The sequence below is a fragment of the Achroia grisella genome, unplaced genomic scaffold, assembly GCF_030625045.1.
Source record: "Achroia grisella isolate CSIRO2021 unplaced genomic scaffold, CSIRO_AGI_Agris_v1 utg780, whole genome shotgun sequence".
NCBI lineage: Eukaryota > Metazoa > Arthropoda > Insecta > Lepidoptera > Pyralidae > Achroia > Achroia grisella.
The window spans coordinates 2,868,692-2,880,849 of NW_026713020.1; the positions used below are offsets into that span (position 1 = coordinate 2,868,692).

General features: G+C 40.4%; 1 protein-coding gene and 1 pseudogene across 1 annotated transcript; one reads left to right on the plus strand and one right to left on the minus strand.

Moving 5' to 3' along the window:
• The first annotated feature begins 3,115 nt into the window (after positions 1 to 3,115).
• Positions 3,116 to 4,283, plus strand: LOC131851107 (putative nuclease HARBI1; annotated as a pseudogene).
• A 530-nt stretch (positions 4,284 to 4,813) lies between these two features.
• LOC131851023 (uncharacterized) lies at positions 4,814 to 11,928 on the minus strand. The gene is made up of 4 exons (XM_059201446.1): positions 11,661 to 11,928; positions 11,371 to 11,556; positions 10,663 to 10,856; positions 4,814 to 9,290 (listed from the first exon to the last, which is right to left on the minus strand). Exons 1-4 carry the CDS (start codon positions 11,844 to 11,846, stop codon positions 4,814 to 4,816), a joined length of 5,043 nt encoding a protein of 1,680 aa, XP_059057429.1. The 5' UTR covers positions 11,847 to 11,928.
• Between the last annotated feature and the right edge of the window lie 230 nt (positions 11,929 to 12,158).

A 12,158-nucleotide genomic window follows, 5' to 3' on the forward strand; every position in this document is an offset into this window, starting at 1 on the left:
TATGAATCTCTATGTACCATTCATAACATTTTTATTGTTAACAATTATATATATACCTATTGTTATTTCGCTGATCTGTTATATTTGCAGCCAAGGTTTGTATATTAGTTGTATATTATAAGTGGCGCCTTTGCCGCGTCACTGCGAGTGAAATTGTGCATCTATTCACTTCGATAAAGTAAAAAACGTCTGATTTGTTTGATTGCACGAACCGCCGCGCACGTTGCTCAAAGTTAATCTCGAATTTGGACAATATTTTTGTGTTTGTGCTTATATCATTGTGGTCTGTGCGACAGCCGTTTAGAGGTGGTCTCCAGGAGTACGAGCACAATATATTGCAGGTAAGAAGCTTTGGATGTTTTAATCAGTCAGCGAATTAACATCATATTTCTGAACCAGCGACTGCCCCCTACCGCATGGTGTTGAAACCTTATTTTCTATATTTTTCCGAAATTTCACACCACTATGGAAATTCAGTCATTAAATATATATGTCATTATTACAATTTATCCCCACGATATTGTTAGAGGACTAGAGGTATAAAATAAAAACATCAGTAGTATAAGGAAAACTCGAAATCAAATCCCATATGCCATACCGGAGTGGTGAATAATTTACATGCTCTTACGGATAGGAGAAAATTTTAATGGCAAGTTATTATGTAAGATTTATAATAATTTTTATGATATATTTTAAAATATATCTATTTGCACAGGCTTCATTTTTATATTGAAATAAAACATAGTATACATCGCTAGTAAGTGTAATATATGGTAGTAGGTAAAAGTAAGTAAACGTTACACCTCAAATTGAAACGGAAAGTATTTTTAAGAAGTAGTACAACAAAAAACAATGACATCTATAGAAATGTGTCTCAACACATTGTCTTATGTAATAAACAATGAATATGCCGAATATGCAACAAAGAATACCTTCGCAACATAACAACCCCTGTTTCACTTTTCCTAGTAACGCTACCTAAAAGTGAAAACGTCATAAAATGGGGAATGATAGCAAAAGTATTTCTAAACACAACCACTACTTGCATTGTATAACTATTTGAGTCATAACTTTACAAAGGCAATTGTCTAAACATAAATATAATAGTGCCGCCTGATAAAACAAGTGGACCATAAAGTTAGTGTTGGGAACATTGTTTATAAAACAATTTGGTAGACTGAGATGCAAACAAAAGTTTTCGGTGAAATTCCGCGTCACCCTTTTGGCTTCCTTAAATTGTTATGGCGGTAATAAGACCGGGCGAACATGTGACTTTTATAGCTGGTAGTTCTCTGGAGTTTCGGGACAGCACATTTTGTCACCGAGACAATTACTGAGTACGGTTGTTGAACAGCAGCTGGACAATGATGGCTATTTTTGACATATTGTGCGAAGGACGTATGATGCAATCACTGTTACCAGTGCCTTTGTCTGCACAAACTTTCATTCTTCATTTTACCCCCTAATATTTTTTTTACATTAAATATCTATCCAGCCTGTGTCCATTCTCGTGATACAATCTATCTTTACATCAAATTACAACTGTTTAGTTCTAAAAAGGTATCAGACAAACAGACATACTTTCACACTTACAATATTACTATATACGATATTATATGAAAATATAATTCATATTAATACGTATAGTTAGTAAAAATTACGGGATCTTACCACGTTTTATTTTTCCCGATATTTCGGCAGTATTTCAACCACTATGATCATGGGTAAACAGTATCGTTTATATTACATAAAAAATATGGTTTACTTTGTTGTTATGTCGATTGTCTTTTATTTGGCACATAGAAGCAATACAATGAATTTTAGTAGTGTAATACTTATTTTAAAGTCATGATTACGAGCAAAGCATACGACATATGACATTTAGCATTATCATATTGAAATCGTAAAAACTAAAATTGTTGCCAAATACACTTTTAGATGATAATATTATAGTATTTCTATAGCTTGGTGGCTAGCAATACAATTTAGAATGCTTGTAATATCTTTTTGGTTTGTATTTTATAAAAATCCACTTGACAGTAGTTGTTAGATTACTAAAAAAATATGCTTTATGTTGTTGGTTATATTTTACTCTCATAGCAAAATGTAAATATTTAACTAATAATACAAAAGTATAATAGGTAACTACGATGAATAAATTATTTCGATTTGCATCATGTACAAAATAATTTTAGACTAATTCTGAATACAAATTACAATTACTTAAAATTTAACTCGTTGAAAGGAAAAGTACTCCTTGAGGAGTTTCTTCAAAATTGTCGTTAAGCCACGTTACTTATAATTAATTACTTCTGACGTCTAACAATCCGTTACCATAGATCTCAAGACAATAAAACGCTTTCAGATTATGATATGAAACGTTGAAAGCTAATTCAACTCGTAATAAATCTGAGACTTGTTAATTACCGACGTCCTCGAACGGATGAGTCGTAAAGGGCCCTTCTCTTCTCCTTTGTTTTGGGCGCAAAGCGGCTGTGACTTCAAAAGGATCCTGCTATTGAGTTAGCCATAATAAATAGAACGTCTCCAGACGACAGTGTCGCATTGTAAACAGATTTTACTTCTGAAAACTGAACAACTTTACAACTCGCTTGAATACAAAGTGCTTATAAAAATTCTAGACTTGACCCCTCTACTTCCTTCATTCGCTTATTACATTATAAGAAGCTCAAAGGAAAATATGACAATTTTGGTAAGGCAATTAAAAAGTTACCTGTAGGTCTACCACGAAGTGCAATTCCGAAATTTCGGATCGATATTTCGTGTGATTCGTACCATGAAAAACGTTCATTCCGAAATCGTGCCCGAAAACGGAGAATATCGTTTCGATCGTCCCAAATCGTACCATGAAGTATCCGTTCGTACGTTATTATGACGTTTTGACAGCACGTTTATCGTGATTTAAAGTGCGAAGTAGACGAAACCTAAATAGTTAACTTTTTACTTTCGTAAGTATGGATTTTACGTATATAAGTGCTGTAATATATAAAAAAGTGATTAATTAATAATTCAGTTAATCTGTTACAGTGAATAATGTGATAAAAGTTAAACTAATTAGTGTTTTTAAATATTATTGTGTTGAATATAACCTACAACTTAGCATTACTTTATTTTGATTTAGTTTCATTATGCCAAGATTGGCTGGAATTTTAGAAGCCCTCAATGAAGAAGAAATTGAAAGACGCAGGTTTAAAAGAAAAATGCGTACTAGGTACCTCCAAAGATCCATTCCCGACTTCGAGTTTGTATCTAAATACAGACTCAGTCGGGAAGTCTTCGAGAATCTTTGTCAGTATGTGGTACGATTATTACCCCTGCCTAAAAATAGTTGAGCAATCGATCCAATAACCAAAGTAAGAACTTATGTACATTTTGTAGATGAAAAAATTTAGTATTTACCTATTATTTAGTATTCCCATATCTATTTTTTTTTTCAGATTCTCACTGCATTAAATTTTTATGCCAGTGGTAGCTACCAGGGTGCAGTCGGACAAAATTTAGACACCACTATGGCTCAGCAGTCTGTCTCAAACTGCATCAGGGATGTAACAGATGCCCTAAATACACCCTATATACTAAGGAAATATATAAGATTTCCTCAGTCCAGGGAAGACAGGAACATATTGAAGAGAAAGTAAGTTTATGTATATTAAATATGATTAAGATTTAACTTTATAGAATTTTATGCTCTTTGTCGATTTATAATACATATACTATTAATTTAGTTCAGTCAACTATTTGTAGCTGTAAATTTATAAATGATATTGTTGTTAATTTCAGGAATCATCATAAGTTAATTGATGTTTAAATAATCAGTAGTTTATATTTCTTTTTCAGTTTTGCTACACAGTATGGTATCCCTGGTGTTATAGGATGTATCGACAGCACCCATGTAGCTATAATTCGGCCAACAGTCAATGAAGAGAGATTTTTCAATAGAAAACATTACCACTCTTTAAATGTTCAAGTTGTAAGTACAGTATTTTATGTAAAATTTGCATAGTGTATAAATAATTCTCAAGTTATTCATATTTGTCACTATCTGCAAATATCTTTATAATGTTTGTCCTATTTTTTAGATTGCTGACAGTAATTTAAAAATTATGAATATTGACGCCTCTTATGGTGGTGCCACTCATGATGCATTCATTTGGGAGCATAACGAGATCAAAGATCATTTGGAGAGTCTTCAAGGAGAAACAACTTATTTGCTGGGTAAATAAATCGTAATTGTTAACTTTGTAGTTGTACTACATATAAAATTGGTGAACAAACAAGAATACAATGTTTTGTCATTCCTTTTCATTATTAGGATGTCATAAAAGATGATTATAGATTGTATTTCAGTATTTTTTATGTTAAATATTATTAGCTGATATTATATTGAATAGTGTACGGGTATCTATTCCCCGTACTTATTTGTAAGGTTGCGGGTGCAGGTGGAAACAAGAAAGACAAGTGTAAGTATCCTCTCGAGCAGAGTTCAGTGGTCTGTACTAGCGATGGAAGCGGAATGAATTGTGCCGCGTTCGGCACCTATATTTATACTCCGCCCGCTCGCACCGTGTCACGTACTAGGTAACGATTGTGTTACGCACATAGGTGCGAGCGGGACGGAGAGCGCGAAAGACCACCTCTACTCGCTCCTTTATTTATTAATTTAAACTTTACATACAATGCAATTATATTTAATTCTACCTATTAGGGAATTGAAACTACTACAATTATAAATTTTATTAAGCTAACAATAATCAAATATTTACAATAGTCGCGAACATATCTCCCGCCGCAGCTAAGCTGTATTTAATTCGAGTTCGCGTTGTTCGATTGGCAGGATTACTAATTTCTTCGTAGGCCGCCGAAGTATCCCCTTGTTAGTGCGCACGTCGACCGCCCGTATTTCACCATCCGGTCCCGGATACGTAGCCACCACCACGCCGCGCGGCCAGGAGTTCCGAGGCAGGTTGCCGTCCGCCACCAGCACCAAGTCTTCTAACTTGATGACTCCGTGTGTAGCTCGGGGCTCCCGCCGGTGTTGTAGCTGGGGTATTGTGTGGGCGCGATCTTCGCTTGTATTTTCCGTCTGGTGGGAATCGTCTTCATGAGACCACTCTTCTTCTGGTCGATATAGAAACTGCGGCCCCCGGAACCATCTGTGTGTTGAAGTGAAGTGGTGTGGCACGTCGCGTGTGGCATCATCCGCGACGTTGTCGGCCGTCGGCACCCATCTCCACTCGTTCGTTTTCGTATCTTCCATAATTTCAGCGACTCGGTGAGCGACGAAGGGCTTGAATGCACGCGGCCCGGTGCGTAACCAAGACAGTACGGTACGCGAATCCGACCAGTAGACACGACGGGCAGGTTTCAGATCGTGTTCTTCGACAGCCGTGCGTGACAGGCGGCTCCCTAGTACGGCCGCTTGCAGCTCCAGGCGTGGTATAGTGGTGACCTTGTTCAAAGGGGCCACTCTTCCCTTGGCTGCGATGAGTGACACACGTACCTCGCCGGTCACGCATACGGCCCGCCAGTATACGACACAGGCGTATGCATCTGAGCTCGCGTCGACGAATGTGTGAAGCTCCGTCGTATGTGCCGTCGCCACACCGGGGTAACACCGTGGTATTACCAAGTGGGGTAACTGCTGTGCGTGCGATATCCAGCTCCGCCACGCTGCTGCTTCCCTTTCTTGCAGTTCGGTGTCCCAGCCGATACCCGTGCGCCACGTTTCTTGTAATATCTTCTTGGCTTGTATTGTGACGGGTGTGGCCAGGCCCAATGGGTCGAACAGCGACATAACGGCGCGGAGGGCTTCTCTCTTCGTTGGGGTGCGTTCGCCTCGTATGATGTGTAACGGAAGTTTGTTCCCGTTGAAGTTGAACCCGAGACTGTCTTCCTCAGGCCGCCACACCATTCCCAGTATCTTCTCAGCGTCGAGTTGCACCATGTTCTCTTCATTTCTATGTGAGAACTCTTCTCGTACATGGCGCGAGTTCGATGCCCAGCGCTGAAGATAGTAGTTCGCCCGGCTGTGGATGTAGGCGACCTCGCTTGAGACTCGTACGGCTTGCTCTTCAGTGTCGAAGCTAGCGAGGTAGTCGTCAACATAGTGATTGACGACCACCGCTGCAGCCGCCTCCGGGAACTCTTCTTTATGTAGTTCGGCGTTCTTGTTCTTCACGTATATCGCCGTGCATGGTGACGAAGTGGCCCCGAAGATGACGCTCTTCATCCTATATTCGACAGCTGGACCCTGGCGTCGATCTCCTCTCCATAGAAACCGTTGCATGTCTCGGTCTTCTTCTCGTATTGTGACACGCATGAACATATCCTTGATGTCCGCTGTGACCGCCACACGGCGCTGTCGGAACCTCATGAGGACCCCAGGTAGTGATTGGAGTAGGTCGGGTCCCGACAGCAGCATGTCGTTGAGACTAATGCCCCTTGTCTTGGCGGCGGCGTCGTGCACGATGCGCAGCTTGTCCGGTTTCTGTGGGTTGATGACAGCGAAGTGTGGCAGGTACCATACTCGTTCAGTCTTCACCGGTGGGGCGATTTCTGCATATCCCCTTTCTAACAGCGTGGTAATTTGCTGTTTATATCTGTTCTTCATGTCTTCATTCTTGTCGAGTTTTTTCTCAATTAACTCGAGGCGTCGCATTGCTGAGTCGTAGTTAGCCGGCGGCGTTGCGTTATCGCGTTTCCATAGCAACGCGGTCTCGTAGCCTCCCGCCGGTAACGGGCGAGTTTTTTCTTGCAATATTTTCAGCGCGCGTTGTTCCTCTTCATTGTATGAGCGCTTCGGTGTGACGCCCAGTGATTCGAGAGCGAAGTGTTCTTTCATTAATCGTTCTATGGATTCTTCATTTTCTTGCCCGTCGACTAAGTGACTGATTCTGTGCACTTGCTGTCTCGCTCTCGCCGCTCCCGTGCCGTGCAACACCCAACCCAGGTCGGTGAGTGATGCGACCGGTTGTGTCTTATTGCCTCTTCTGACTTCATGTGCGAGCAGCAAATGCCAGTTGTCTTGACCCAGCAGAACCGTCGGTTGACCTTCTTCATATGTCAGCTGATCTATTATATCGTACAAGTGTGGACAGTCTTCTATTGCGCTGCGTGATACTGTTTGTGGAGATAACAGTAGTTTCTTCATGGTTCGCGCAGACACGGCATGATCTTCCGATCTTCGTCCCCGTATTGTGAAGTGGACAAGCTTCGATTCATCGGCGTTTATGCGTGTCCCGGCCACGGCCTCTATGTAGAAGGGTGCGGGAGGGCCAGTGGCGCCGATTTGCTTCGCTGTTGCTTCTTCGATGATGGTGCACGTTGCGCCGTCGTCCAGGAGTGCGTATGTATCGCACGTTCCTTTGGGACCGATCACTTGTATCGGCACTATCTTGAGGAATGCGATCTTCTTATCTTCTCTCGCAGACGCGACGACTGCGGCTGCTTTATCATCGGAGGGCTCGCTGTCCTTCTTCTCTATGGTGTCGACGTGCAGGAGTGGGTGATGTAGGTGTGTACACCCACCAACGTTGCATCTCTTCGTCTTGCAGTTGTGACGAAATCTTTTTATCCTCAGGCAACGGAAACATAGCCTGTGTTTTTTTGCTATCTCCCATCTTGCTTGTGGCTCGGCGTTCTTCACAGTGATGCAATCGGGTGGTGCGTGTCCCTCCCTGTTGCACGTCGGACACGGCGGTGAAGTCGGTTTCTCCTGCGTGATGTATGTTTTCACGCTTCTCTTCGTTGCTGGCTCCCGCCGGTCTTCATTTACTATTACTTCGGCGGGTGCGAAGTCACCGCACCTGGCTGCGGTGATTTGCAGGAACTTGGAGAGCGTTATTAGGTCCGGTTGATCAGCTGGCTGTTCTGCTACGAAGTCGTAGTATTTGAATCGTAGCGCAGAAGGCATCTTCTCCGTGATGGATCTTGTCACTTCTTCGTTGTACAAATAGTGGTTCTTTTTCAGGGCTTGAATTGTTGCAGTGACATTGGCTATTCTGGACGCGAATAGACAGATGTCCTTGGGGTTGTCTGACAGCCGCGGCAGCGCACGAAGTTTATTCATCTCGGCCATCACGAGTGCTCCTGGACGGCCGAACCTCGTAGCAAGTAATTGTATTACTTCTGCTGCAGACGTATCCCCGACGAAAAGACAGTGTGCAGCCTCTTTGGCCGCACCCTTTAAACACCGACGTAATCTACCCAAGTTTTCTTGCTCGGTCAGCTGCCCCGCAGACTCTTCATAGGCCATCTTCCAGGGCAGCCATTCGCTTGACGCGCCGTTGAAGGGTGGTAGTTCTGTGACTCGCGGCACCGTGGAGGGCTGAATTGCGCGAGCTGCCATAGTCATTGCAGTCGCCAATTCCTTATAGTCGATGCCCCCCTTCAGTGAATCCTCTTCTTTCTTCGTTGGCATCATTGGTGCTATGGAGTCTTCCCTCGGACCGTTGTGGCTTGCATGGTCCCGTCGGAATGCGTCGCTGCACGGCTGCGGCTGCGGCGCTTTCGTTCCCTCTCCGGCGGGTATCGATGAGATATTAATCCCCTGATGCAAGTCGGCGGTCGTCCTCTCTGTGTGCGGCTCCATTGTGAGTGCCAATGTGCTCGTCCGGCGAATCCAGTCCGTAGTCCTCTCTCTTCTTAATGTGGCGGCGTCCTCTTCATTTTCGTCCTCCTCTTCGTCGTCCGTGTCTGCCTCCAATGCTGCGACGCGTGCGGCGGCCAGTTCTACCTCCTTGCGTAGCAATTCTTCTCGGGCTTTAGCCAATTCTTTCTTCTTTTTTGAAGCTGTGGTGCGCGGCGCCCTTGGAATTGTTGTGGTAGTCTCCGCAGAAGTCTCCGCGGAAGTCTCCGTGGTAGCAGTAGGTTCCGAGGACGTGTACGTCGTGGTGGTCGACGTAGTGGCGGCAGCAGGCGACGTAGTGGCGGCGACGGTCGGTGTAGCGGCGACAGGCGACGTGACGGCGGCGGTGTTTTCTTCGTTTGATTGAGCTTCCATGGCTGTTCTTTGGCTTCTTGTTGTTGGCATCTGTGATCTTGATCTCTGTGCAGTCTTGCTTTCTTCTTCCAACAATCCGGCTTCTCGAAGGACCAGATGGTCTTGCTTTCTTCTTCCAACAATCCGGCTTCTCGAAGGACCAGATGGTCTTGCTTTCTTCTTCCAACAATCCGGCTTCTCGAAGGACCAGATGGTCTTGCTTTCTTCTTCCAACAATCCGGCTTCTCGAAGGACCAGATGGTCTTGCTTTCTTCTTCCAACAATCCGGCTTCTCGAAGGACCAGATGTACGGGTATCTATTCCCCGTACTTGTTTGTAAGGTTGCGGGTGCAGGTGGAAACAAGAAAGACAAGTGTAAGTATCCTCTCGAGCAGAGTTCAGTGGTCTGTACTAGCGATGGAAGCGGAATGAATTGTGCCGCGTTCGGCACCTATATTTATACTCCGCCCGCTCGCACCGTGTCACGTACTAGGTAACGATTGTGTTACGCACATAGGTGCGAGCGGGACGGAGAGCGCGAAAGACCACCTCTACTCGCTCCTTTATTTATTAATTTAAACTTTACATACAATGCAATTATATTTAATTCTACCTATTAGGGAATTGAAACTACTACAATTATAAATTTTATTAAGCTAACAATAATCAAATATTTACAATAGTCGCGAACAAATAGTCTATAAGCTATCAAGTGCATTTATCAAATTTCAAGTCTCACAGTTAAGTATGTTTTCTTTTCTTTCAGGTATATAAAGATTAGAAGAGAGCCATACGTTCTATTTATGGTATGGGTTCGAGCTAGTCATTACATCAAGGCTTTAAAGAATCAAATATCCTCACCGTTGCCTCACAGTACATTTATGAAATATTATGTATACAAGGAAAAACTTAGATAGTTTCAAGAAACTTAAAGACTGTACAAGTAGAAACTTATGCAATAAAAATATACTAATTTTACCTAAATGCTGTTAAAATTGATATTAAACAAATGTTATGTAAAAAAGCCTATTATAGGATAGATGAATTCATAGATGACAGCAATATAATAAGTTTATTTGAATAAATGATTTTCTATTCTATTCTATTAGAAGTTAAGGCATTACTTATTTACAAAATTAAAAACTTTTTACAATAAAATATTTTTATTTTATAATCACATATATGTAGGTATATATATATATAGATAAAAGTAAAATCAAAATTGTATATTAAACATTTTTTAAAATAACACTAATTATAAATGATTAAACATTCATTCAGAAAAATGTTGTATAAGTATATGCAAACTAAGTAGTGTAGTTCAAGGCGCATTAAATTAATGACCAGTAAAAAACTGTAGTTTAGTACTTTGTGTCTTTGTAAATACTTATATAATGCTAAGTAACATTTTTATACTCATTATTTAACAAATCAACAAACTAACATAATTCAACAAATCAACAATGATATATCTAAAGCTAACTAACTTTTTTATACTCATTATATAACAAATCAACAATGATATATCTAAAGCTAAGTAACTTTTTTTATACTCATTATTTAACAAATCAACAAACTAACACAAATCAACATTAATCATGTCAAATTAAAAAAAAAAACAAAATTTCATCTATTCAGTCGTCTTAAGTCTATTTGTAGACCATCCAATCGATCCCTTATTAATACATTTAATTCCTGGAGTGATTGGCGAATCAGCCCTGACTCTACCACCCGTCGATCCTCCGCTGCGATTCGCCGCTCCTCCATTTCGAACAAACGCCTGCGTACACTGCGAGGTCCAATGGCGTCTGCTCGACGGCGTCGTCGCTCTGGACGTGTAGTAGCCGTTGAAGTTCTAAAAAAGTTTTTTTTTAAATAATTATTATCATTATTGTTTTCGGTATGCATGATTGGTACTAATACCAGACTTGATGTCTAGGAATATACTAGTGATTAGGACTATAAGCCCCCATTACTAATAATCTTAATATTTACAGAAATATTTTCATATAACAATAATTTATTATGATATAAATTTTTTAATCAATAATAAGGTATAAGTAAGTGTTATTTATTAGTACTGTCTTATCTTTACTTCTTAGTTAACATTGAAAAACTGTGTATATATAAAAAGGTACCGACTCTGTCTCAACTCATATTTCTGCTATGAAGCAGCTGTCCTTGCATAGCTGTATTTCAGTTTGAAAGGTGGGAAAAGGCTATTTAGGTACCTTATATACAGAAATAAAAGGAATGGTAATGCATGAGAAATACTATGGAAGTCACCATGTATTTTGATGACATCCATTATGTTATATATGTCTAGAGATAACAGTTAGCACTATTTTAGTAATGGTTTTACAACATACCTCTGGAAATGCAGGAACATGTGCATCCGACTGAGGTTCTCCAAAGCCCTCTCCCATAATACCCAATATTCTGCACTGTATTGGGTTTAAAGGCTCAGCAGATGATGGCCCTACCCCAGTGGCTGTGGCAGACCTTCGAGCAGCAGTAGCAGCTTTTTTAGTTAGATATTTTTTGTCAGCCCATACCTAAAATTTATAAAGTATCAGTATTGGAACATTTTATTTAATAACAAAATTATTTAACATTTTAAATGCATATCACGTACTAAAATATCAAGAAAAGTGCTTACCTTCTGCCACTGCTTTACAGTTTTAGTGCATCCACCCAATGCATTGAGTTCGTCTGTGAGACGAACCCATAATTGGGTGGATCTTGTTCGCCCTTCTGCATTTCTACAGTGGCCATGAGCTAACTCCTGGTGCTCTGCTAGGAATGTTAGGAGTGTATGCACTTGTTCCACAGTGGGATTACTCATCTAAATGCATAAATACATTTGTTAGCGCTTGTCATAAATAGAAACTAATAAATAAAATCAAAGTTATTAGATGTTCATTTTCATTGATGTTTAACGAACAAATTTAGCAATAAAAAATTATTCAAAAACACTTGTGATGATAATTCTTAAGTTTATATATAAAAAAATAAAAACAAAAATATTTGTAATACGCAGTAACGTTATTTTCAAATATAAATAGAGGTTTGACGTTTTCTTATGACATAAAATACTACTAATTTTAGAAGTTTATAATTAATACATTTAAATATAAAGGACTGTACATTTTATTTT